This window comes from Ailuropoda melanoleuca, chromosome 2 (assembly GCF_002007445.2).
Source record: "Ailuropoda melanoleuca isolate Jingjing chromosome 2, ASM200744v2, whole genome shotgun sequence".
In the NCBI taxonomy this organism is placed as follows: domain Eukaryota; kingdom Metazoa; phylum Chordata; class Mammalia; order Carnivora; family Ursidae; genus Ailuropoda; species Ailuropoda melanoleuca.
Genome location: NC_048219.1, coordinates 3,634,569 through 3,658,477, shown reverse-complemented (window position 1 = coordinate 3,658,477; position 23,909 = coordinate 3,634,569). Strand labels below are relative to the sequence as shown.

Genomic DNA, 23,909 nt, shown 5'->3' with positions numbered 1-23,909 from the left:
GCTTAGCCCAGAGTAAGTGCTCACAAATGGTAGCTCTTATGATTATTACTGTTGGGAAAAGGACATTCTGCATGCTCCGAATCCACTCCTCTTCCTTCATTCCTATTAGTAGGAGCGACAGGGCCCACTAGACATGGCAGCTACATGACTTCTGACAACATTTTCCGGTAGTGTCCATTGCCATGTGGGAGGCCTAAAGTCTAACCAACTGATTAGTAATAATCACAGTGATTTTTTTTTCTTGTTTTAAAGATTTTATTTATTTATTTGACAGAGAGAGAGACAGCCAGCGAGAGAGGGAACACAAGCAGGGGGAGTGGGAGAGGAAGAAGCAGGCTCCCAGCAGAAGAGCCTGACATAGGGCTCGATCCTGGAACACCAGGATCACGCCCTGAGCCGAAGGCAGACGCTTAACGACTGAGCCACCCAGGCGCCCCCCCACAGTGATATATTTGACCATGAATTAAAATCCCACCACATGCCCGGAATCAAATTTCCTATCATTTATTACCTGCCAGCCTCTTGCACTGGCCAGCATTACGATCCCATTTTACAGTTGAGTGATTTGTTCAAGGCCACACAGCTAAGAAGGGCAGAGCTGGGATTTGGACTCTGGTTTCTGTGGCTGCGGATACTACCTTTTTTTCAACCCCCCCACCCCACCCCACCCCTGGGTGACACAGGGAGAGCTCTAAAATTGTATTGCCTTTTTGGTTTTGTAGTTCTGCTGATAGAACCGCCAGCCAGGACTTCAGTGAACAAGGTGAGGAAGAACAAAGAGAAAGCACTAAGCCATTGTAGCTGGATAAAAAAATAAAAATTAAGATGAAGAAAAATGCTGAACTCTGAATGGGGTCTTAGGGATCAGAGGGAGAATTCTTTCGCAAATTAATAGTCTATGGTTAATATTGATTCGCTTACGGGGAAGCCAAATTGGGGTCTAAGCTAAGAGTCTGTGTCATCAAACCTCTTGCAGAAGCTCAGAGACTTCAGAGCCTCATGGCTGAGGTGTTATGTCTTGGACATAGTTATAGTCCTTTGCTTTGAGTCCCTTCCCGCACATCCCAAGCTCTCAGCTTTTTCTGAATTGAAAAAGACCAGCCAGACGCAATTCTTACCCCAGCCCCACCCCAGAGTCTCACGTGTGGGACAGCTGGCGCACAGCTCCGCATAGGCAGATGGGGCTCCCACGCCGTATAGAAAGATCTCTTCCCAGACGCTGCTATCCCCTGTTCAGAGCTGACTTCGGGGGCCTTTAAGGACTCCAGACCTGGTCCCTCTAGGCAGAGAACAGATCATCTTGAACTCGAGCTTTCTGAGCAAAGGGCACAGAGATGCCCGAGTCCTGCAGATCCTGAGGCTCCGAACCCAGGCCCTGGCGGTCCCCTCTTCACAGTTCCCTCTGTGGCCCGAGCTCCAGAGGAAGTCTGCAGGGCACAAGGGGCCTTGTCGTGCACCTCCTGCAATGACACTGGCTTGCTTTTGAAGCTGATAGGAACTTTAGGCAAATCTAGAACCTTCTGGAAAAGCCTCGTGAGCTGGTCTGGTGGGCATGTCCTGGGTCTCAGTCTCTGATTGTCCCTAGCCTTCTGATGGCCCCAGGCTGAGCCTCCTGGACTCTGTGTTTCCTAAAATGGCCCAAGTACAGGAGTCTGTGAACTCCTGACACTTCATCTCCCTGAGCCTCTCACCTGTAAACATAGGAGCGGTGTGAGTGCCTCCTTCACGGGGTGATGGTGCAGAGGCGGCTGGTCTCCGTCTGCCTTGGTTCCCTCTTCGGGCAGCTGTTGGGGGTCACTTCCACCCAAGTTCCTGCTACGCCCGGGCCTCCTCCACTCTGGGACTGACGACTGCCTTCCTCCTTCACCCATCACGTGCCTCCCCCTATAGACGAGACCTGTAAGGAGACCGTGCGTAGAAACCGGCCACCGGCTTCAGCCTTGCCGTGGTCAGATGTGGGGTGGGTCCTCTGGAAGGACGGAAAATCTTCTCTCAGGAGATAAAACACACAGAGCTTGTCTGTGGCAGAACCAGGACCCACACCTTGGTCTTCTGCTTCCTGTCATTGTGCTCGATGCTCTGCGAGCCCCGGAGCTGTGCCCAGCGCTCAGCCCCCACCTTCCAGGAATGCCCGGCCAGGCAGGGAGAGAGCCTGTATACAGTCTTCCACACCGGACAGGAGTGAGGAGTGCCACACCCGAGGTACGACTGTCCCCCCCAGCAGAGTGGGGCAGCGTCCTTTACACAGCCCGGTGCTTCTGACACTGGGCCGGAATCCCCTGGGGATCAGGTTAGAAATGTGGATTCAGATTCAGTGGGTCTGGGCTGGGGGAGGGCGGTCTGAGATTTTTCTTTCCTTTTTTTTTTTTTATTAACTTTTACTTATTTATTTATTTTTAAGAGAAAGAGACAGACACACACAGAGAGAGAGAGAAAATTCATATATGAGCAGGGGGAGGGGCAGCGGGAAAGGGAGAGAGAGCATCTCAAGGGGACTCGGGCCCAGCCTGGAGCCCCACATGGGGCTCAATCTCACGACCCTGAGATCATGCCCTGAGCGGAAATCAAGAGGCAGACGCTTAACCCACTGAGCCACCCCGGTGCCCCCCCCCGCCCCTGCTTTTTTAAAAAAACATTTATTTATTTATTTATTTATTTATTTATTTATTTATTTGAGATTTTTCATTTCTTACAAGCTTCCAGGTGATGCTGATGCTGCTGGTCCACAGACCACGCTTTGAGTAGTAAGCGTTTAGCTACCCAGCTTTTTCTTTGCCATGATCAAATCCTCCATCCAAATGTCTAGAAACCAAAAGCACTAATTATCGATATCACTGTGTCGAGAAGTGCGACTTCGGGCTGCTTCAGGCGGCCCCGTGGGGTGACTTTCCGTGGTCACAGACTCAATACCCATTGTGCTCCTGGTGTCAGGGGGAGTTACAGCGCAGGAAAAAATACAAACACTGAATCTCCGCCCTCAATAACCTTACTGTTTACAAAGGAGATGAGTCAGATCAAACAGCACAAGAACAAGTCGGCTCCAGTCCGCACGTCTATACAGTACGCGTCTACGTTCACAACAGGACACAGAAGAGCTTGAATAGGCCTCAGACTGTGTTCATCAGCCGACGTCAGTACCCTCCCCGCTGGTCTTCCTGTCTCCACTCTGGACCCGCTCCAGTCCATGCTGTCCCCGCACTGACCGCAACAGGCTTTTCAAAATTGCGAATCTGACCATGTTCTAGAGCCCCCACTCTACCACCCCGAGTTTCAGGCCTTCCATTTCCCCCCACTGTGTCTGGCAGGATCCACAGGCGGTGGGGGGCTGGCCCCTGCCCTGCCGCCCGTACGCTGGCCATGCTGTGCTCCTCCTCGTCACACAGCCCTTGCACACAGCCTGTTGGCTGGGACTCGTGATTTAACCCCATCTCCTCCTTCATGGCAAAGACAAAGACGGGCCGAGCTGCAAGGGAGTTCGCATGAACTTCTGCCACCCGGAAGTCTTCCCAGGGGAGGGGAGACTGCTACCTTCCAGGAGGAAAAAGACAAGATCAGGGAAGGTGAAACACAGAGGCCGTGCTTGGGATGGAGGAGAGGACTTCTCACCCGCAATGTCATGGCCAAAAGCCCTTGAAAACAAAATACATTCAAGATCTTATGACCAACTTAGAAGATATTTTCTAAAGATCACAGGAACCTGAAAGACTATATCGAGTGAGAAGTCTTTCCTAGTAGGCTCATTCAGAATACCAAATCTCTGTCTTTAGCCCTGAGATTCCTTGAGCTTAAGACTTACGTCACCAAGTGTCTATCTGGATTTCTCCTCTCAATACGCAGGCCCTGTCCATACAATTTATCTGAAACTGAACTCACGTCTCTTTCTTAAGTGCCCTCTTCTGTCTTTTATATCTGTCAGCTAGATCGCTACCTAGAACCATCTCTGACCCTCCCCTTGCCCTCTTCTCTTTGTCAGTTACCGATTCTATTGTCCTTCCCTTGTCCAACCCTGCTGTTCCCCAACACTAGCAACATTCTTTCAGGGTTCCTTTTTACCTGCACTGATACCAAGACCTTCTACTGGCCTCCCAGATCAGAGCATCCCTACCTTACCTGCATCTGCCCTGCATGGCCCTGAGCATTGTACCCCCAGTCTCCTCCACTGGATTTCCTCCAGCTGGCGAACAAAACTCGAACTCCTTGGTTTGACTTTCAAAGCTCCTCTCCTGTCTTGGGTGGCTTATCTTCCACCCCTCCTGCCCCTTTGCTCCAGCCTATGGGAGGTATTTGCCCTGTCCTTGAAAACCCGATACCTGGGCGCCTGGGTGGCTAAGTCAGTTAAGTGGCTGCCTTCGGCTCAGGTCATGATCCCAGGGTCCTGGGATTGAGTTCCACATCGGGCCCTGCTCAATAGGGAGTCTTCTTCTCCCTCCTCCTGCCCCTCTGCCTGCTTGTGCTCTCTCCCTCTCTCTCAAATAAATAAATAAGGAAAGAAAACCTGATGGACCTTCCCAACTGTGACTGCCTATTCTGATTCCCCTCCCCCCCCCCCCCCCCATCCTAATCTTGCCCATTCTTCAAGGCTCACCTCAGGTGCCTGTCTTTCATTTTTTTTAATTGAAGTACAGTTGACATACATCCTTTTTTTTTTTTTATCACTCACCATCTTTTTTTTTTAAAGATTTTATTTATTTATTTGACACAGAGAGAGAGAGAGAGAGGGAGAGCAACAGAGGCAGATGGAGAAGCAGACTCCTCACTGAGCAGGGAGCCCGATGCAGGACTCGATCCCAGGACCCTGGGATCATGACCTGAGCTGAAGGCAGACGCTGAACCGACTGAGCCACCAGGCGTCCCTGTGGACGTACATTCGTAGTTTCAGGTGTACAGCATAGTGATTCACAATTCTACACATGACCCAGGGCTCACCGCAGGGAGTATAGTCACCCTTTGTCACCGTACAACATTATTACAGTATTACGGACTGTATTCCCTATGCTGTACTTTTCATCTCTGTGACTTATTTATTTTATAACCGAAGTTTATATCTCTTAATCTTCTTCACTTAGTTCACTCCTCCCCCTGCCTTCCTCCCCAGATGCACATCTTCTGTGTCGTCTTCTCTAATCCCCTGGCCACAAGAGATGTTCCACAGAACTCCCACAGTGCTGTGACACTTTAATAATTACACTGCATTCTACCATGATGATGATGATTTCTTTGTATCACAGTGTCAATAACATCTATTCATTATCGAGCATTCACTAGCCAGGTATCTTAGGTACGATACGTAACTTGTCCGGGCCTCTGTTTTTCGTCTGTAAAATGGTGGTAGTAATGGCGCCTGGCTCAAAGGGTTGTAAGGATTCGTTACAATCATACCTGACACAAAGTACTTGATTAGTGAATGTGAGTCATTATTGTGAGTATAGGGGCTTACTTTCTATTGTCCCCACTAACCCTCAGACCCCATGAACTGGGTTACTATTATTATACTCTTTGTTTTGGTTTGGTTTTCAAATATTTTATTTTTAAGTAATCTCTACACTAAACATGGGGCTTGAACTCACAACCCCGAGATCAAGAGTCACATTCTTTGCCGACTGAGCCAACCAGGTGCATCCTTTTAAAAAAAAAAGATTTTATTATTTACTTAGAGAGAGCATGCCTGTGCGCACACACAGAGGGGGAGGGGCAGAAGCAGAAGGAGAGAGACCATCTGAGGCCGACCCGAGCCCTAGGCAAGCACTATTCTGCTTTCTGTCTCTGTGAATTGTATTATTATACTCTTTTAAAAAAGATTTTCTTTATTTGAGAGAGAGAGAGAGAGCACGAGCAAGGTGAGGGGCAGAGGGAGAAGCAGACTCCCCAATGAGTGAGGAGCCTGACGCAAGACCCGATCCCAGGGACCCTGAGATCATGACCTGAGCCAAAGTCAGACGCTTCACCGACCAAGCCACCCAGGGGCCCCATATTATCATACCCTTTTCACACACTGAGGATACCAAAGTTCAGAGAATAATTTGCTTCTAGGAGACGGAATCTGGACTTGAACCCAGGCCCCCATGCATGCTCTAAGCCACTTTGAAACGTGGCTTCCTCTCACAGGGCATCTGTGATGTGTTTTACTTCCCTCGTAATAGTGATGGCGCCCGTGTGCCCAGGCCCTCCTCTGTGCCTGTGTTTTGCCGCCATTCTCACATTTAATCCTCACAGCCGCCCCGAGGTCATTGTGAGGGGCCGTGTCCTATCTCCCCGCACACTGATACAGAAGTAAGACACAGTAAGCGTGTTCAGTCTATGGGCCTATCCGATGCCTTTAAGTAGGCCAACTCATACTAAATAAGCTTGTTGTACGATTTTAATGCAATTGTTTACATTTTTGGGAAAAGGTTGATCCTCTCAGGAGAAAAGCAGCTGAAATTCAGGAGCTCGTAAAGAACTTCCCAATCCTCTCCACTCCCCCTCCTCCTGCAGAGTCAATCTGCTCGTCACACCCCAGGCCAGCCCCCAGGCCGCCCCCCTACCCCCCATCTGTACCTCATCCGCAGCTGATCCACGGCCAAAGGCTGAGGCAGGCAGGCCAGGGGACCTGAGAGACTGTCCCTGCTCGGCTTCCTCCCCCTGCCACTCCACCCCCACACGCTTCCCTCTAGCCCTGCACAATCCTGGCCATCCTGGAACAAGCTCTGTCCTTTCACGCCTCCCTGACTTCGCACATGCTGTTCTGGAAGACTGGAATGCTTTCCCTCCCCTCATTCTCCACCTCCGAGACTCCTACAGTCTCTGCGAGCCAGCTCAGATGTCACCTCCTCTGGGAAGCCTCCTCCCCTCTGCTGTCAGTCCGCCCCCTTCTCTGCACAGACTTGCTCATCGCATACTACAGCACTTGGCCTGCACCGACTGCGCGTCGGTGTGTCCCCCGTGTCCCCAACTCGTGCCAGAATGACGCTTCATCTCTGCTCCGCGCGGGGGTCAAGGGGAGCCCAGGGCACTTCGACTTTTTTTCAGGCTCCTAGTATATTTGAAAATGAAGAAACGACAAAACAAGTTCACAAATAAATACTGAGGCATGTTTTTCCATGTTTAATACTTTAATGCTTCTAATTCAAAAAATTACACCATAATTGTGCTGCTCACAAGATGATTATAGGATTTATTAAAATACAATCATGCATAGTGCTCCACAGGCATAGCAGTCTTTGTTAATAAGAAACAAGCTTAAGGACAAAGAATGAGGGTCTTTCATCAAATTCGTTAGTGGATCTGACATAATGTATAACCCCATTCAGAGATAATGTCAAAAGCTAACTTGGAGACCCTGGCCCAGTGGGTTTTCTGGCCCCTTTCCGTGAAGAGAGGCTCTGCTGCCACCTCTGTACCCAGTAAGTGCTCAGTGTTTGCTGAATGACGGGAACACGTGCAGCTTTCCAAGTTAATTATTGAAAATTCACATACAATAAGTATTCCTGAGAAACAATGAAGTCCTGAACAATGGGGCAGGAAGCCACCTCCTTCTCCAGTGACCCCCAACCCTCAGAGTCCCGCTGAAGGCTGCAGCAGGAAGCCCCTCACCCACTGTCTTTCCTCCCCTTCTTCCCCAAGGACACCAAAGGCAGTCAGGCTTTCCTTTTGCTCTCAGCTTTTCTTCTCCACCCTCTTGAGGGACCCAAGTGAAGGGAGAGAAAAGCACTTACTCAGAGAAGGAGGCCGGCAGCCATGCTGGGCTCGGAGAGCCATCCTGCCCCCAGGCAAGCCTAAGAAATGAAAGAAACAGCGAGAGGACAAAGAAGGACTTAAAGCACTGGAGCAAGGAGGAGAAAGGCCTAAGGAAGTTTACAAAGCAATCTGTCAGAGAAGGACTGAAAAGGGAGCCCTGCTGGGCTGAGAGGCTCAGGCGCTCAACTCACCTTAGGCCCAATTAGAAATGTGCAATTACTCGACCAAAGTCTGAACTGACGCGCCTCCTCCTTGTACCCCAGAAGTTTCCCTGAGCGTGAGGCCTCAACTTGCTGGGTTTTGGCAGCCTCAAATACCTCTGCTCTACTGGGCTCAATCTACCAATTTGCTTGAGTCTGCCCAACTGGCCCAACTTCCAATTCCCTCTGGATTTCCAGCAGTAACACTATGTGAGTTGAAGGTCACCAGCAGATTCTCACAGCTCTTGGGCCACTCCGACTTCCCAGATTTTCTGAGCCATTGAAAATATCCGCAGACCTTTCTGAAGGCTCCCCTGCCACCAAAGGCAGGATTAATAATAATAACAGCTATCATATGAGTGTCCATTCTGGGTGGAGTGCTTTATGTCACCTCACTTAGTGCTCACCACCGCCTGAGGTCTGATTGCCCTGTTTTACAGAAAGGGAAATGCGCCTGGAGAGATTGAATGACGATCAAAAGAACAAACAGCCTAGACTTCAATTCAGGTCTGTCCGACCTTGATACCCCACACTCTTCCCACTATGGACACTGTCTCTCGGGGACCCTCTACAATTCCTCCCCCCCTTTTGTTTTCTTTTTTGTGGTACCCAAATAAATTTCAGATGGGGTAGGATGGTACGATTCTGAGCTATCTAAAGAATTCCTAGCCTCACAGCTGGGGATGAGAAGTGGAGTGGGAGTGGGAGAGTCTGCCTCATGGCTGGGTAGGGTCCTAGTTCTTTTTAGACACTTGAGTAATTTAACCATAAATAACTGGGCACTGGGAACAGGACACTCACTAATAAAAGCATAGCCTGGAGTCATGTTGGGGGTGGGGGGGGAATTCAAGTCACTCAGTGGGTGGATGTATCTGCAAAACAAAAGAAAAGCCCCTTTCCCAGCCCAGGCAGAGAAGTCTCCTGTAAAGTTAGAGACAACAGGCTTCTGGGCACGTAGCCAAGGTTCTGGGGATATTTATAACTTGAAGAGGGTGGGAGTCCCTAATAAGCTGCTATATTCTTTTTCCATCACTTCCCTCTCCAAGGCTACAGCGAGCTCAGGGCTCTTCCCCACGCAGAATGCCTGCTTTCCCTAGCGCTCCGCTGCCATTGTCTAATTTTCTCATCCTGGCTGGGGAAAGGGAAGGCTGCAAGTCCTTCCGTTCGGAAGAACTCCAGTTGAATGCAGCTTAGCTGCTGCTGGTGTTTCTTGACTAGCTGCTGTGGTCTCAGAGAGCTGCCTATGAGTCTGTGGTTTCCCTGAGCTGCCTGAGAGTCTGTGAGTCTTTGGGATCCGCCTACGGATCTTTGGGCTCTGCCTGCAAGTCTAAGGATTTGAAAGCTACCTGCGGGGCTGAGGTATCCGGGATCTGCCAGTGATCTCCAGAATCTTTCCAAACACCCTAAGTCTCAGAGGACTCTGCCTGCGTATTTGGAATCTGTTTGAGGCCTCTCATATCTCAGAGCGGGCGATCTAGTGGATCTTCTGCGGGTCAGAAGGTAAGTCTGTTCTTTTCCCAGCTGGGTTTTTCGGCTTCCCACCTTCAGCCGGGCAGGGACCGCTAGCATCCTGAGGGTCCGCCCGGCTCAGGCCCTCAGAGGCCCAAGAGCCCATCCGTGCAGAAAACCGTCAGAAATCCTTATCGGAGACAAGCCCTCAGGGATGATAAGGACGACTCTTCTCAGCCCCGGGGCCTGACTCGCTCCTCCTTAGGCGCCCTATCCCTCACCCTCGCTTCTGTATTCCCTCAGGGTTTTCGCTTCCCCTCGGCTGGGCGCAACTCAACCCGCCCCTCAAGGGGAGCCCTCTTTAGAAGGACAAGGTTGGATGCCCCTATAGGGTTAATAGCGATGGGGCCGGGACGCCGCCTGGCCAAGCCCCGGACTGCACCAGCCCCGTACCGGCGGCGCGGGGCCTCTTGGGAGTTGTAGTTTGAGTGGCCGGGTGAGAGTGCCGCAGGCACTGCTGGGAGACGTAGTACGTGGGCGGAGCTCAAAGTTACAGCGCGGCCGCTGAGTCTCCCCTGGGGAGTGGGCGGCTGCTGCTTTCCTCTCAGGCCCCTGCTGTCAAATGAGGACTAATCCCAGAAGAACCCAACACAGGCCAACGTCTAAATTAGGCCCGACGTCGAAGTTAAGGCCCGACTCAAGATAAGCTTCTAAGGTCGTGAGGAGATGCAGGGCAACCTCTCTGCCTTAATTGGGCTGTGGTCTCCAAGGGAAGAAAGCGGAAGATACTACGCCCTGGCTAGGAGGACGTGCTTCTTTCTTCACCCTTTTGTTCTTTTCCCTCCTTGGTTTTTGGCCTCTGGCCTTTGTACGCCAGAATGGAACTCCAACTCCCGACAGGCCACGGGGACAGGCGCAGGCGTGGTAGAGGAGCTCAGCCACGGTACAAGAGGCGGGCCTAGTGTTCGGCATCTAATTGGCAGAGCGTTTTGCGAGCTTCGCTCGCTGATTGGTTGAGGTAGCTGCCGGAAAGGGCCCGGCCTCGAGATGGGAGAGCGGAGGCGTTCTGTGGGCTGGGCTGAGAGCCTCCTCCCCGAGACAGCATCGACTTGACCCCCGGCCCGGGAGGGCCCGAGCCAGGGGTCTGTCTTAGTAAATTCCTGCAGTGCCTCCACCCTACGGTGGCAGAGACACAGAGGGCGGGTCGTGCTCGAGGGTCAGGGAGGAGAGTGACCCGGCCCGGGTCCAGGGCCCTCCCCACCCGCCTTGCGGCCAGAACTCCAGCCCTGGGGAGTGGGCAGGGCCTGTTTTCTGTGCCTCACGCCCTGCTTTTCGCCTCCTTTAGCGCTGTCTGCTAGCTGCTTTTCCTGCTCTCTCTTCTGGGAGGCGAATCCTTGAGTCCGAGATGGCAGCCACCCTGCTCATGGCTGGGTCCCAGGTAAGCCGGGGGTGGCTTCTCGGACCCTGCCTCTGCTTACCCACCTGTCCTTGCGTTTCTTTGCTCTGCAAATCCCTGTTGGAAATTTCCTGGGATTAGTAATTCGCTCGCCTCGGTATTCTGCCTCCAGGAACCTCAGTACCAGGCCAGTATAGCCACAAACAAGCGTTTATTGAACACCTGCTGTATGCCTTTAAATACTGGGGAGACAAAAGCTGGATGAAACGGGCCCTCCCCGCCTGCTCACAATCTACAGGGAGACAGACGCATCCGGTTAACCGTGATACAACGTGATAACAGCTTTATTTGTCGTAGGAACATAGTGCCGTGGTGTGGGAACCAAGAAGTGGGAGTGATTAATTCTCGAGAGTCAGAGGGAGGAATGGAGCAGAGCAGGAGGATAGGGGGCACTGAAGAACAGTTGGCACTGGAATAGGGCCTTAAAGAATTGTAAGATTTAACTAGTCTGAGAAAGAGAAAAGAGGAACGCTGTGAGTAAAGGTATGGAAAGATGTAGGTGCTGCATGTGTTCTGAAAAAGTGCCGCTAGAGGATAAAATTCTGGGGTGGGCAGGGATATCTGGGCATGCAACCAGAGCAGTAAGCTGGTAAATGGCTCCCTTTTCTTTTTTTGCCTGCTTATTTATTCTCTCGACTCTTCAGAGTTAATTCCTTTTGCCTTCTCAACAATTCTGACCATGTCTCTAATTTCAAGAAGAAAAACTGGTAGTAACCTCCGGATACCAAGTAATGAGGAAGCATTGTGTGATTTCAGGCACCTGTGACATTTGAAGATATGGCCATGTACCTCACTCGGGAAGAATGGAGACCTCTGGACCCTACACAAAGGGACCTTTACAGGGATGTTATGCAGGAGAATTATGGAAACGTTGTCTCCTTAGGTAAGTAAGGATTCTCTCTTTCTTCACCCCCACGTTTTCAAGACTCTCAAAAATGGCTTAACTCTTTCAACGCAATCTAGTTGTTTGATTTTTAAAGCCTTTAATTGGCTCTTGGCTTGAGTTGAGTCCTCAGGCAAATCTTTGTAGGAATATCAAGGTCATATTGTCTAAAAAGAAAATCTGTTTCTGCCCATTTTAGAAACATTCAGTTTTCTTGTGCCCTGAGTCATCTACCATTCTCCAGCCTGTTTGTACAGATCACTGACCAAACAGGTCTGACATAATGGTGCGTGCCAGGATGTAAATGCCCCTGTAAATGGTGGTTTTACTGGAAGATGAGGGGAGTTCTGACCCAGGTTCATGGGAGGGCAAAAAGCCACATTTTTGTGTTTGTGTTGGCTTCAGAGCCCTAGCTTTGCCTGAGGTCCTTTATTTATCTGGAGCAGGTACTTGTCTAGAGATGTTTCAGAGTCGATTGTAGGTTTTAAGGGTGTCAAATATTGTTCAGGACAATCATGAACTAAATGAGATCACAGATTCAAGTAGGAAGGGAAGCTAAATTTTTTGATGGTCTGCAAACCTGTCTTCTCTTAGCTATCCTCTGGTCTGGGTGTAACTAGAATAAACAGAATATTCTTGAGCTGAACAGTCTTTTGACTCACTTTGTCTCCCAGTAAGACTTGACAGAAGTTAGCAACTGTGTTTGGTTCACTAGGTCATCTGCCAGTCATTAGGACTAATTCGTTTTTGAAAATCTTTATTTCTGTAGCCTTTTCCAGAACAAAAGTCAACTATGAAGGGTTTCCTTTTAAACTTGGGCTCTTCCTGATGTTCCAAGATTCTTGGATCTTTCCTTTAGAAAAGTAACTTCAGGGGCGCCTGGGTGGCGCAGTCATTAAGCGTCTGCCTTTGGCTCAGGGCGTCATCCCAGCGTTCTGGGATCGAGCCCCACATCAGGCTTCTCCACTGGGAGCCTGCTTCTTCCTCTCCCACTCCCCCTGCTTGTGTTCCCTCTCTCGCTGGCTGTCTCTGTCAAATAAATAAATAAAATCTTTAAAAAAAAAAAAAAAGAAAGAAAAAAGAAAAGTAACTAGAAATGAAGTTATTTACCTAGATGTATTGCAGTGTCTGATCCAAATATTCCACTCAATCCAACAAAAGCAAGAAATGAGAATCTTAAAGAAATGTGAATTTACATGGCTGTAGTCCAGCCCAAGAAGCCCTTGTTAGAAGGATGGAAGTATGGAAGAACACATGCATGTGCACGTGCACACACACACACAGAAAAATAAGTTCCTTTCCCAAATAAATTTGGGACTGGGATAATAATATTTACAAGGTTTCTTTATCTCCAGACTCTTTGGAACCTTTAATGTGTTAAATGGTATGTGAATTCTAAGAAAAAGATGTTGGATGCACCATTTACCAAATGAATTTATCCAAGGACCCTTTTCTCCCAGCATACCTAGTAACCTCTTTGTTGAAGAGTATGCCAAGAAATACAACTTGGAAAATACAGTGTCTGGTAGAAAGTTTCTTATGGACAGTGGTTGTATATTTTCATTTTCATTTGAAGACTGTATTTAGTTATAATATCAGGAACGTTCTGACCCAAGCATTGTTTTTTCATCCTCCAAGCTTCCCTCTTCTATTCATATTAAAAGGCCACTGGAAAGTAGCAGGTAGTGTTTGGCAGTCACCTTTCCTGTCAACTAAAACTTGATACAGCTAGACAAAAATTTGTTTTTTCTATAGTAACCCAGTAGATTCTTAGTAACTATTATATAATGGTAATAATAAAGACTTGAAAAGTTAAGAACATAACACACAACACATTCACACATAAAATATCTAGGCCCTTGGCTTTTAGAGATTCTAATATAGAGTCTCTTATATTTTCTGTTTCTGGCTCTTTTCTTTCAAAACACCAGGAATATATACAATTTCCATAAAGAACCATTAACTATAGTGGTACAGAGCAAGAACTATTATCAGACAGACCTAGATTTAAATCTTGGCTCCACCATTTACTACTCTATGAGCCTGCACAAGTCACTTCTCTGGGCCTTTTTTTTTTTTTTTAAAGATTTTATTTATTATTTGTCAGAGAGAGAGAGAGAGAGCGTGAGCACACAAGCAGGGGGAGCAGCAGGCAGAGGGAGAAGCACGCTCCCCTCTGAGCAAGGAGCCTGATGTGGGACTCCATCCCAGGACCCTGGGATCATGACCTGAGCTGAAGGCAGACACTTAACAGACTGAGCCACCCAGGTGTCCCACTTCTCTGGGTCTTGGATTTAAATCATTCATAGAGTAGAAATCATCATAATGCTCGACTTTCAGGGTGGTTGAGATAATTCAGGTAAAGAACTTAGCACAATGTCTGGTACACAGTAAGTAAATTTTTTGTGTGTATTTGCCATAATTATTATTATTATTATTATTATTATTATTATTATTATTATTATTATTTATCCTTTATTACAGATTTTGAGATCAGGAGTGAGAACGAGGTGAATCCGAAGCAAGAGATTAGTGAAGATGTAGAATTTGGGACTGCCTCTGAGAGACCTGTTGGGAATACTGAGGAAAATCCTGAAAATGAAGAGACTTTTGAAAGTGGGGATAGACCAGAAAGACAGTGGGGAGATTTAACAGCAGAAGAATGGGTAAGCTATCCTCTTCAACAAGTAACTGATCTGCTTGTTCACAAGGAAGTCCACACAGGCATCCGATATCACATATGCTCTCACTGTGGAAAGGCCTTCAGTCAGATCTCAGACCTTAATCGACATCAGAAAACCCACACTGGAGACAGACCCTATAAGTGTTATGAATGTGGAAAGGGCTTCAGTCGAAGCTCACACCTTATTCAGCACCAAAGAACGCACACTGGGGAAAGGCCCTATGACTGTAATGAGTGCGGGAAAAGTTTTGGAAGAAGCTCTCACCTCATTCAGCACCAGACAATCCACACTGGAGAAAAGCCCCACAAATGTAACGAGTGTGGGAAAAGTTTCTGCCGGCTGTCTCACCTAATCCAGCACCAAAGGACACACAGTGGGGAAAAGCCCTATGAGTGTGAGGAATGTGGGAAAAGCTTCAGCCGGAGCTCTCACCTAGCTCAGCACCAGAGGACCCACACAGGTGAGAAGCCTTACGAGTGTAATGAATGTGGACGAGGCTTCAGCGAGAGATCTGATCTCATCAAACACTATCGAGTCCATACTGGGGAGAGGCCCTACAAGTGTGATGAGTGTGGGAAGAATTTCAGTCAGAACTCCGACCTAGTGCGCCATCGCAGAGCCCACACAGGAGAAAAGCCGTACCACTGTAATGAATGTGGGGAGAATTTCAGCCGCATCTCGCACTTGGTTCAGCACCAGAGAACCCACACTGGGGAAAAGCCATACGAATGTAATGCTTGTGGGAAAAGCTTCAGCCGGAGCTCTCATCTCATCACACACCAGAAAATTCACACTGGAGAGAAGCCGTATGAGTGCAACGAGTGTTGGCGAAGCTTTGGTGAAAGGTCAGATCTAATTAAACACCAGAGAACCCACACAGGAGAGAAGCCCTACGAATGTGTACAGTGTGGAAAAGGTTTCACTCAGAGCTCCAACCTCATCACACATCAAAGAGTTCATACGGGAGAGAAGCCTTATGAATGTACCGAATGTGAGAAGAGTTTCAGCCGGAGCTCAGCTCTTATTAAACATAAGAGGGTTCACACTGACTAAGTCCTGTAATTACAAGAAATGATTCATTTGAAGGTACAATTTTGACATCAAAGAGCTCTCTCAACACTGAGCTTCTTTTACCATACTGAATTTCCTTGTGGGCCACGGTTAAAAGCATCAAAGAAGATAAGCCATTTGCAATTCTGACCCACAACTCTGGGAATGTTATCCCCTCCTCCAAAGTAGTGATTTTTATTCATTCGAGATTAATGAAGTACTTCATCAAAATCAGCCCCACAAATAACTGGGAATCTGAAGCCCAGGGAATAAATGCTGGTAAATACTCAGGCCTGGAAATGGAGTAAATCTTTAAAAGCTATTTCTCTCATCCTTGGCCCAAAGAACTATGCTAGGGGGAAATGTTGGACTGTAATAGGGTGGTCACAGCTGCTTCAGAAAAAGACAACCAGAGACCGCATGAATTGCCACACCTATTCACTCTCCATAGTAGTTGGGCACACACATCTTCCCCTTCAAAAGGCTTTTTTCTTGAGTTGCTCCTGCATTTGTATCTTTCCATCTTCCTGAGAGCAGGACTCTGCACGATGAAGGCAATGATCAAAACTTTTTTCCTCATTGTTTCTAATTTAACTTTATTAAAGCTTGCATCTTTGCAAAAGCTAACTGAAGATACAGATTGAAAGGAAAAATGAGACACAGGTTTGGGGACCAAGGACTCATCAGTGGTGGTGACTTTAGCAAGAGATGCCCACTGTTGTTATTGCCATTAATCAAAATGTATTCATTTTCTTTGGGGATCACTGTAGGGAACATTGTAGGGAAAATATCTTCAAGGAAAGCTAGGACCATACTGATGGTGGAGTATAAGGAGCAAGTGGGATTGACCACTTCAGGGAAGGAAACACAGAATTCCTCCCCAAGGAACACCACCGGTCCTTTCTGTGTTCTTCCCCCTCTACCCTTTAAGATCAACTCTCCTTATACTGCTAACTCTAGCATTTGCTAAGGGCCACATCCCACTGTTTATCTTGGCTTGCATAAGGGCATGTGTAATGTACAGTAAAACGTGTATTCCTGTAATTTTTCCAGTAGTGGAAGCTGAATTCACACAGAATTAGCATGTTCTTGGGTGATGTTGATCATGTGACAGAACTACAGACAACTCCAATGTGAGAAATGTCCTTTTGGTTTCATTTTTTCTAAGGAAAAAATTTAAACACTAGTGCTCTAGTGTGCACTCTCCTGTAAGATCTGTCTTTGTACAGAACTAAGCACTTGTTTATGTGTATCAGTCAATTGTGGGAGATAATGACCAGACAGAGAGGTTGATTGTCCTGTTCTCAGACTGAATTATCTTCTCTTTGGGCTAGTCACAAGGAATTAATAAACCTAGGTAGGAATGTATTTCCATCCTCTCAGTCTACAGATACATGTGGTTAAAATGAGAGTTGACCCAATTTAAGCCTGTTAGTGTCAGTTCTCCTTATCCCAGCCCACCATAGGAATTAGGAAATACCCCAGATATTGATGCTCACCCAGGTATTTGGGGGTGGCAGTGTGAGGGGACTAGAGTAAGGAATATATATTTTTGAGAGTGCCCCCAAATTCTTTCTACTGTGCTTTATTGTGAGTGTTGTAACATTTGAAAAACACTTCTGCCATAGCTCTTTTGGACTTGGTGTGTTAAGGAGCCAGTGGTCTCTCGGGTAGTCTACTAAAATGAGTCATCAGGACCCACAACTGTGTGGGACTGCATCCTTTGCAGTGACACAGCCCTGAAAGTAACAAAATGAAACACCACTCCATCAAGGAGGTTTCTTTATTATGTTGCCCCTCCTACTGAAATGCAAACATGGGCAGGGAGCATGTTTTGTGTTCTATACAGAATCTAGCTGACTGTGGGTATTCATATTTTAATTGTTGAATGACTTACATGTTCTTGATGACTAAACTCGAATATGTCTTTTCCTGTATCAGTGTTGCTAATGTTTTAAATGAATATCGAGGTTCTCCTGTTGTGTCTGTGAGCCACAATGGGCATCAGCTTTGGAGTGGCCACAGAAGACAGTATCCTCATGACCCAAGTGTATATCACTCCCTTTTTCTTCCCCACTCTCCTGCCCCACCCCAACCTGTTCCTGCTGCTGCTTTTGGCTTCTTAGAGGTGAGTGGCCCAAGAAGAGGCTTCTAAGTGCCCCAGCCATCTCTCCATATGTGTACACTTCAGCTGGGAAGTTAAAAGGGCAAGGGCCAGACCAGCTGTTTCCTCTTTTACCCAACTGCTGCCCATTTGCTGTGTTGAACTTTGTGTGGAACTTATGCATCAGACTCTCCTTGCTAATGCTTTTTGCATGTCTTCTGCTCCCAAGTCTCTGGCTGCCTCTGCACACGCCCTGAACACTTTGTGCCTGTTTTCTATGGTTGTGGAGAGTGAGTGAACAAGTAAGCGTGTAGAGCAGTTTTTCGTATGGTATTGGTCGCAGTTATGCTAGTGTCTATCTACATCTGTATTCTAACAATATTCTATAATTAAAAGTGTAATTTTTAAAAATCAAAACACTGAGAATTATTTTAGTAATCCAGCACCGATTCCTAAAATGGCATTTCATCAGATTCATTAAAATGGGGCACGATTGTGTTGACATTAATGCATTTGTACAAATGTTCTTGTGGAAATTTGGGAGTATATTGTTTTCACACATTGGTGAGCCCTCTGGATATTGCCATACTTTGGGAAGATGCAAAAATCTGGATAGTTTCCTATGAAGATTGGGCTGGTGGCAGAACAGCATGGAAATATTTGGTTATGAGTGCCTCATTAGCTTTGGAGAAGGAAAAAACAAACACGTCCAAAAGCAGAAATGAGAGGAGGCCTTGTTGCTTTAAGGAGATATTTTTGGGTATCTGTTGAGAATGCTAAAACAATTTCTACTGAACCAGTATTGGGATCCCAGAACAGATACCTCTTAGAAACAGTCAAAGGCCCTCTGTTCATGACAGAGTTACAGTTTGCCTAAGGTAGTGATTATGTATTACTAGGGTGGGGCCACAATTTTCAAATTACTTACAAGCAATTTTCTCTTATGAAACCTTTCTTTAAAGGGAAGGCCAGTCTGGGCAGAGGTAGGGAGTAGAAGTGCTTTAAATTGGGGGAAAACAAACATAGGGAAGAAAACTACAACCCTATAGCCAGGACTTGAAAAGAGATTTTATCAAAATCTTTTTAAAAATTCAATTTTTCCTTTCTACATGTTCAACAACTTTTATTTCTGGGAGGAAAAGTTAAAGGAAAACGCGGGCTCACCTGGAGCCTCCTCTCTAAGCGTATTTGATATGTTAATACGTCGCCATTATTATAATGGAGCAGACTTCCTTCTGTGTGCTGTGTTCTCTAAGAGGCTAGGTTAGGGCTTTGCTTCCAGGCCACTAGGATACGGATGAATGCACTGAAATGATAATTTGTTAAGGGGTTCCCTACTGTTTCAAAAGTTGGTATTATTTGAAAGGGAGTTCCTATGCCCTGGGAGAAATGGGCTTTTTGAAGCATTGGTTAGATACCCATCTCTACGGTGTAGCCTGGGCTACGGCTTATCTACGGGAGACTTCAAGATCAAAGGTCATTAGTGAAAAACAATTGAGGAATGAAACTAATAGAAGAAAATTACCTCGTCATGACCCAAAATTGTTTCATAGTTAATCCCATTTTTAAATCTGTTTTCCTAAATGCTTCATGTTCAAAGTTTGTATCATTTTCAGCTTTTCCGAAGGTGGTTTTGTTTTTCCTTTCTGGGAGAGATTGAGGCTGATAACCTCAAAATCTCACTTTGAGTTTCACAACAGCCCCTGCACCTAGCTGTCTCACAGACACCTCCGTTTGGAAATTACCCAGGCACCTTAAAATCAAACCCCAAACTGACCTTACCACTTTCTTCCGCCACCTCCCAGCTGCTTCTCTTGTATTTCTTTCTTTCTTTCTTTCTTTCTTTCTTTCTTTCTTTCTTTCTTTCTTTCTTTCTTTCTTTTTAGATTTATTTATTTGAGAAAGAGAGGGCGAGCATGAGAGAGTGGGGGAGGGGCAGACAGAGGGAGAAAACCTTCAAGCAGACTCTCTGCTGAGGGGGGAACCCCGGGACCGGGACCACCTTACCACCCATGAGATCACAACCTGAGCGGAAACCAAGAGTCCAATGCTTAACTGACTAAACCAACCAGGCACCCCTCCTGTATTTCTTAACTCAGTCATTGCCTAGTTATCCAAGCTAGAAACTTGTATATCATACTCAACAGCTCCCGTTCCTTTTGGCACCCTCCGCAAACCAATAAATATTAGTGGAATAGTCATTGAGTCATGACCAACCTTGCTTTCTCTACTTGCTCTCTCACTACTTACCCTGCGACCTTGGGCAAGTTATTTTCCTGTTCCTTGGCTTTCCCATCCATAAAATGGGGGTAATCGTATCTGCCTCATAGAGTTGCAAGGATCGAAGTGAGCTAATGGGCTTGAAATACTAGCTGCAGTTACTCCTATCATCATCAGGCCACACCCTGCTTGCAGTTTTTTTTTTCTTTTAAATTTTACCTAGTTACCGTACAGTGCAATATTAGTTTCTGGAGTAGAATTCAGCAATTCTTCACTTACATACAACCCCCAGTGCTCTTCACAACAAATGCCCTCCTTAAAACCCATCACCCATTTAACCCATCCCCTGCCCACCTCCCTCCATCAACCCTCAGTCTGTTTTCTATCGTTTAGAGTTTCCTATGGCTTTTTTCCCCTCTCTCCTTTTTTTTTTCTTTTCCCCCTTCCCATATGTTCATCTGTTTTCTTTCCCAAATTCCACATATGAGTGAGATCATGGATCATATAGTATTTGTCTTTCTCTGACTTATTTCATTCAGCATCAATACACTCTAGCTCCATCCACGTCATTGCAAATACTTTTAAAGATTTTACTGAGGGGGCGGCGGCGCATGGGTGGCTCAGTCAGTTAGGTGTCTGCTTTCAGCTCAGGTCGTGGTCCCAGGGTCCTGGAGTCGAGCCCCATGTCAGGCTCCCTGCTCAGCAGGGAGTCTGCTTCTCCAGTTCCTCCCCCTAGCTTGTGCATGCTCTTTCTCTCTTGCTCTGCTCTCTCTCAAATAAATAAAATCTTTTTAAAAAATATTTTATTTTTTAAGATTTATTGAAAAGAGAGAGAGCGAGCAAGCAGGGGGTGGGGCAGAGGGAGAGAGAGAATCTTGAAGCAGACTGCCTACTGAGCACAGAGCCCAATGAGGGCTCAATCCCAAGACCCTGAGATCATGACCTGAGCTGAAATCGAGATGGCGCTTAACCTGAGCCATCCATGGGCTCCTAAAGATTTCATTTTTAAGTAATCTTTACACCCAACTTGGGGCTCAAACTCACAACCCCAAGATCAAGAGTTGCAAGCTCATCTGACTGAGCCAGCTAGAACCCCACATCTTGCTTACTGAAACCATCTCCTAATGAGTTTTCATTTTTAAAAAAAGATTTTATTTATTTTTGCGGGAGACACACACACATACACACACACACACACAACGCACAAGCAGGGAAAGGGGCAGAGGGAGAAGCAAACTCCCTGCTGAGCAGGGAGCCCGATGTGGGACTCGATCCCAGGATCCTGGGATCATGACCTGAGCTGAAGGCAGATACTCAACTGACTGAGCCACCCAGGCGCCCTTTTCATTTTTTTTTTTTAAGAGAGGGAGAGAGAGAATCTTAAGCAGGCCCCGTCCCCAGCTCAGAGCCCGACGCAGGGCTCAATCTCACAGCCCTGAGATCATGACCTGAGTCGAGGTCAAGAAATTTAACTGACTGAACCACCCAGGCGCCCCCAGTCTCTTTGCTGTTTTCAGTCCCCTTAGGTCTATTCTGTCTTGCTGGAGCTAGATCTTTCTGAAGGGCAAATCCTTTCTTGCCACTGTTCTGTGTAAAACTTTCTCATGCTTCCCATTGCCATCTGCATACAGTGAAACTCCTTTGGTGTAAGTTTTGAGGAGGTCATCCTTGCTCTGGCCTCGCTGCCCTCCACTGCCCTCAGCTTCAGTTGTCTGCACTATCTTTCTCTCCACTCCTCTGGTCAGCTCCTCCTCATCCTTCAGGTCTCATACCTCGCTTGTTCTAGGAATCCTTTCCTGATCCCACAAGACTGGAGCAGATGTTCCTTGTCAGTGTTCCATGGGTTTATTCCAATCAAAGCACTTTATCCCTGTTTCATAATTGCCTGTTTACTTTTTCATCTCCTCCATTAGACTTTGTTACCCTTGAAGAAGTCATTGTTTCTTGCTCACCATTGTATCTTCAGCTGCTAGCAAATGTTTGACTTCAGGTATGGAGTAGGCAGGCAACAGATATTTGTTGGCTAAATGAGAGAATATGTGTAAACTTCCTTCCCCTCAGCAAGGCCGGTGACTTCAGTTCTGATTTGTCATCACACAAGGTACTCATGAAAGAACTGTGGAAATTCCGTAATTGCTTACCTGGTGGGGCCTTATGCAGGAGGATGAAGGCTCCCCCAGGTGCTGTGACCCATCTAAGACACCCCCTCCCCCCTCCCCCAGATAAAGCTGGGATCATAAAGACACCCACCCCTGATGGTTCCTGTGTTTAATGAGACATTGTCATTTTTGGAGGGTTATCTAGGTATAGACTCTTTATGGCAAGAACTGTGTTGCGTGGCGGGCTGTCAGTACAGGGAGCATGAGCAGGATTTTAAGCTCCCTGCTCTAAGTTTGGTATTTGGTCAATCTCTGAATTCTCCAAGCAGAGCACATAAACCAATGGTGATTAATTTTTTATAGGGAGAATCCAGATCCCTTTGAGAATCTAATGAAAGTTTTGCAACATTTGCTTTTATTGAGTTTCGAGAATTCTTTATATGTTTTGGACACAAGTCCTTTATCAGACACACGATTTGCAAATATTTCTCCCAGTCTTTGGCTTGTCTTTTCATTCTCTTAATAGTGTCTTTCAACGAACCAGTTTTAAATTTTGATGTTCATTTTCTTTTTTTTTTAAAAAGATTTTATTTATTTATTCGACAGAGATAGAGACAGCCAGCGAGAGAGGGAACACAAGCAGGGGGAGTGGGAGAGGAAGAAGCAGGCTCCCAGCAGAGGAGCCTGATGTGGGGCTCGATCCCATAACGCCGGGATCACGCCCTGAGCCAAAGGCAGACACTAAACCGCTGTGCCACCCAGGCGCCCCTGATGTTCATTTTCTGATAGGATTTTTACCCAAGGTTTCCTTCTCTGGATCTCCACACCGATAGCTCTTGAATCATAGCACTTAAATCTTTGGTTTTTAGCAAGGGAAGGCAGAAGCATGCTTTCCGGACTTCATTGTTGTTTAGTTATATCCACTCTAGCGGAGTTTGGGTTTTAGCCTAGGTAATACTGCCATTAGACCAGGACAACAGGGCCACCCCCTTGAGCCCTGCTCTTGAAACGGCCTGATCTGACTCTTCTCCGGTTGCACATTTCCTCATGAGGCTAAGGGGACATGCCCATAGAGAGCTTACACCCCTCCCCCCTTCTCTAGATCACAAACTCCAAGTACCTAGGACCTTGGAATTCTTTGCCCAAACAGCCCACTTCCAAGCTTCTCCCCCAGGTTGTTTTTTTGAGGGCAAATCAACATTCATGTGTGTACCCCTAGGCCTAGGTTTGGGAGGATAGACCTTATACCTGAAGGTTGGGTATCCTCACACATGTGGACATTAGGGCCCTCCTAGAATGGGACAGAGACAGATGGGAAAAGAAGGGGGCAGGCCTCTGTTTGTATGATTGTCCTGTCCTGGCTCCAGGTGTGCAATCAAACATTTCTGGGGCACCTGGCTGGCTGAGTAGGAAGAGCGTGTGACTCTTGAGCTCCGGGTCATGAGTTTGAGCCCCATGTTGGGTGTAGAGATTACTAAAATAAATACATAAATTATTTAATTGGGGGGGTGCCTGGCTGGCTCAGTCAGTGGAGCATGCAACTCTTGAAATTGGGGTTGTGAGTTCAGGCCCCACATTGGATGTAGAGCTTACTTAAAAAATTTTTTTCCATGAGTGACTTGTGAGGAGGAGTTAGAACCTATGAAATGCAGATTTATTTATTTTTTTTAAAGATTTTATTTATTTATTTGACAGAGATAGAGACAGCCGGCGAGAGAGGGAACACAAGCAGGGGGAGTGGGAGAGGAAGAAGCATGCTCCCAGCAGAGGAGCCTGATGTGGGGCTCGATCCCACAACGCCGGGATCACGCCCTGAGCCGAAGGCAGACGCTTAACCGCTGTGCCACCCAGGCGCCCCGAAATGCAGATTTCTGAGGTAAGTGATTTGTTGAATGGATGAGTATGCTATGAATGGAGCCGGAACACACAAAAGAGGAGACTGGGATGGGTATCCAGATTACAAGTTAAGTCATTCAACAAACATCTGCTGAGCGCCAGTTTATGTACCTGGCATAAGACTGAAAGATACAGACTCTGCCTTTGTAGAA

The 23,909-nt window shown here is 47.0% G+C and overlaps 2 protein-coding genes and 1 long non-coding RNA gene across 11 annotated transcripts in view; 2 read left to right on the top strand and 1 right to left on the bottom strand.

The window, feature by feature from the left end:
• Positions 1-842, top strand: part of TCEA3 (transcription elongation factor A3) — a 37,466-nt gene extending 36,624 nt beyond the window's left edge. Inside the window, exon 11 of one of the 3 annotated variants that reach the window (XM_034646329.1) lies at positions 723-842. In XM_034646329.1, coding sequence (XP_034502220.1) covers positions 723-731 — 9 coding nt within the window. In that variant the 3' untranslated portion in view covers positions 732-842. The remainder of the gene's footprint in view (positions 1-722) is intronic. The other 2 variants (XM_034646335.1, XM_034646322.1) reach the window with 2 other exon arrangements.
• A 183-nt stretch (positions 843-1,025) lies between these two features.
• Positions 1,026-7,576, bottom strand: LOC117796794. The gene is made up of 3 exons (XR_004621461.1): positions 6,538-7,576; positions 1,692-1,897; positions 1,026-1,279 (listed from the first exon to the last, which is right to left on the bottom strand). It is a non-coding gene; the product is annotated as an uncharacterized LOC117796794 (long non-coding RNA).
• A 1,347-nt stretch (positions 7,577-8,923) lies between these two features.
• Positions 8,924-23,577, top strand: ZNF436 (zinc finger protein 436). Of its 7 annotated transcripts, none has more exons than XM_011228367.3 (4): positions 8,924-9,416; positions 10,711-10,803; positions 11,578-11,704; positions 14,189-19,747. In XM_011228367.3, exons 2-4 carry the CDS (start codon positions 10,771-10,773, stop codon positions 15,439-15,441), a joined length of 1,413 nt encoding a protein of 470 aa, XP_011226669.1. In that variant the 5' UTR covers positions 8,924-9,416; positions 10,711-10,770; the 3' UTR covers positions 15,442-19,747. The 7 variants fall into 7 exon arrangements, 6 of the variants coding, with proteins under 6 accessions (XP_011226669.1, XP_011226676.1, XP_019658126.1 ...); XM_019802567.2 differs by lacking the exon at positions 8,924-9,416 and adding an exon at positions 9,897-10,308; XR_002143254.2 differs by lacking the exon at positions 8,924-9,416 and adding an exon at positions 23,557-23,577 and having other exon boundaries at positions 10,377-10,803; positions 14,189-15,717.
• The last annotated feature ends 332 nt before the right edge of the window (positions 23,578-23,909 follow it).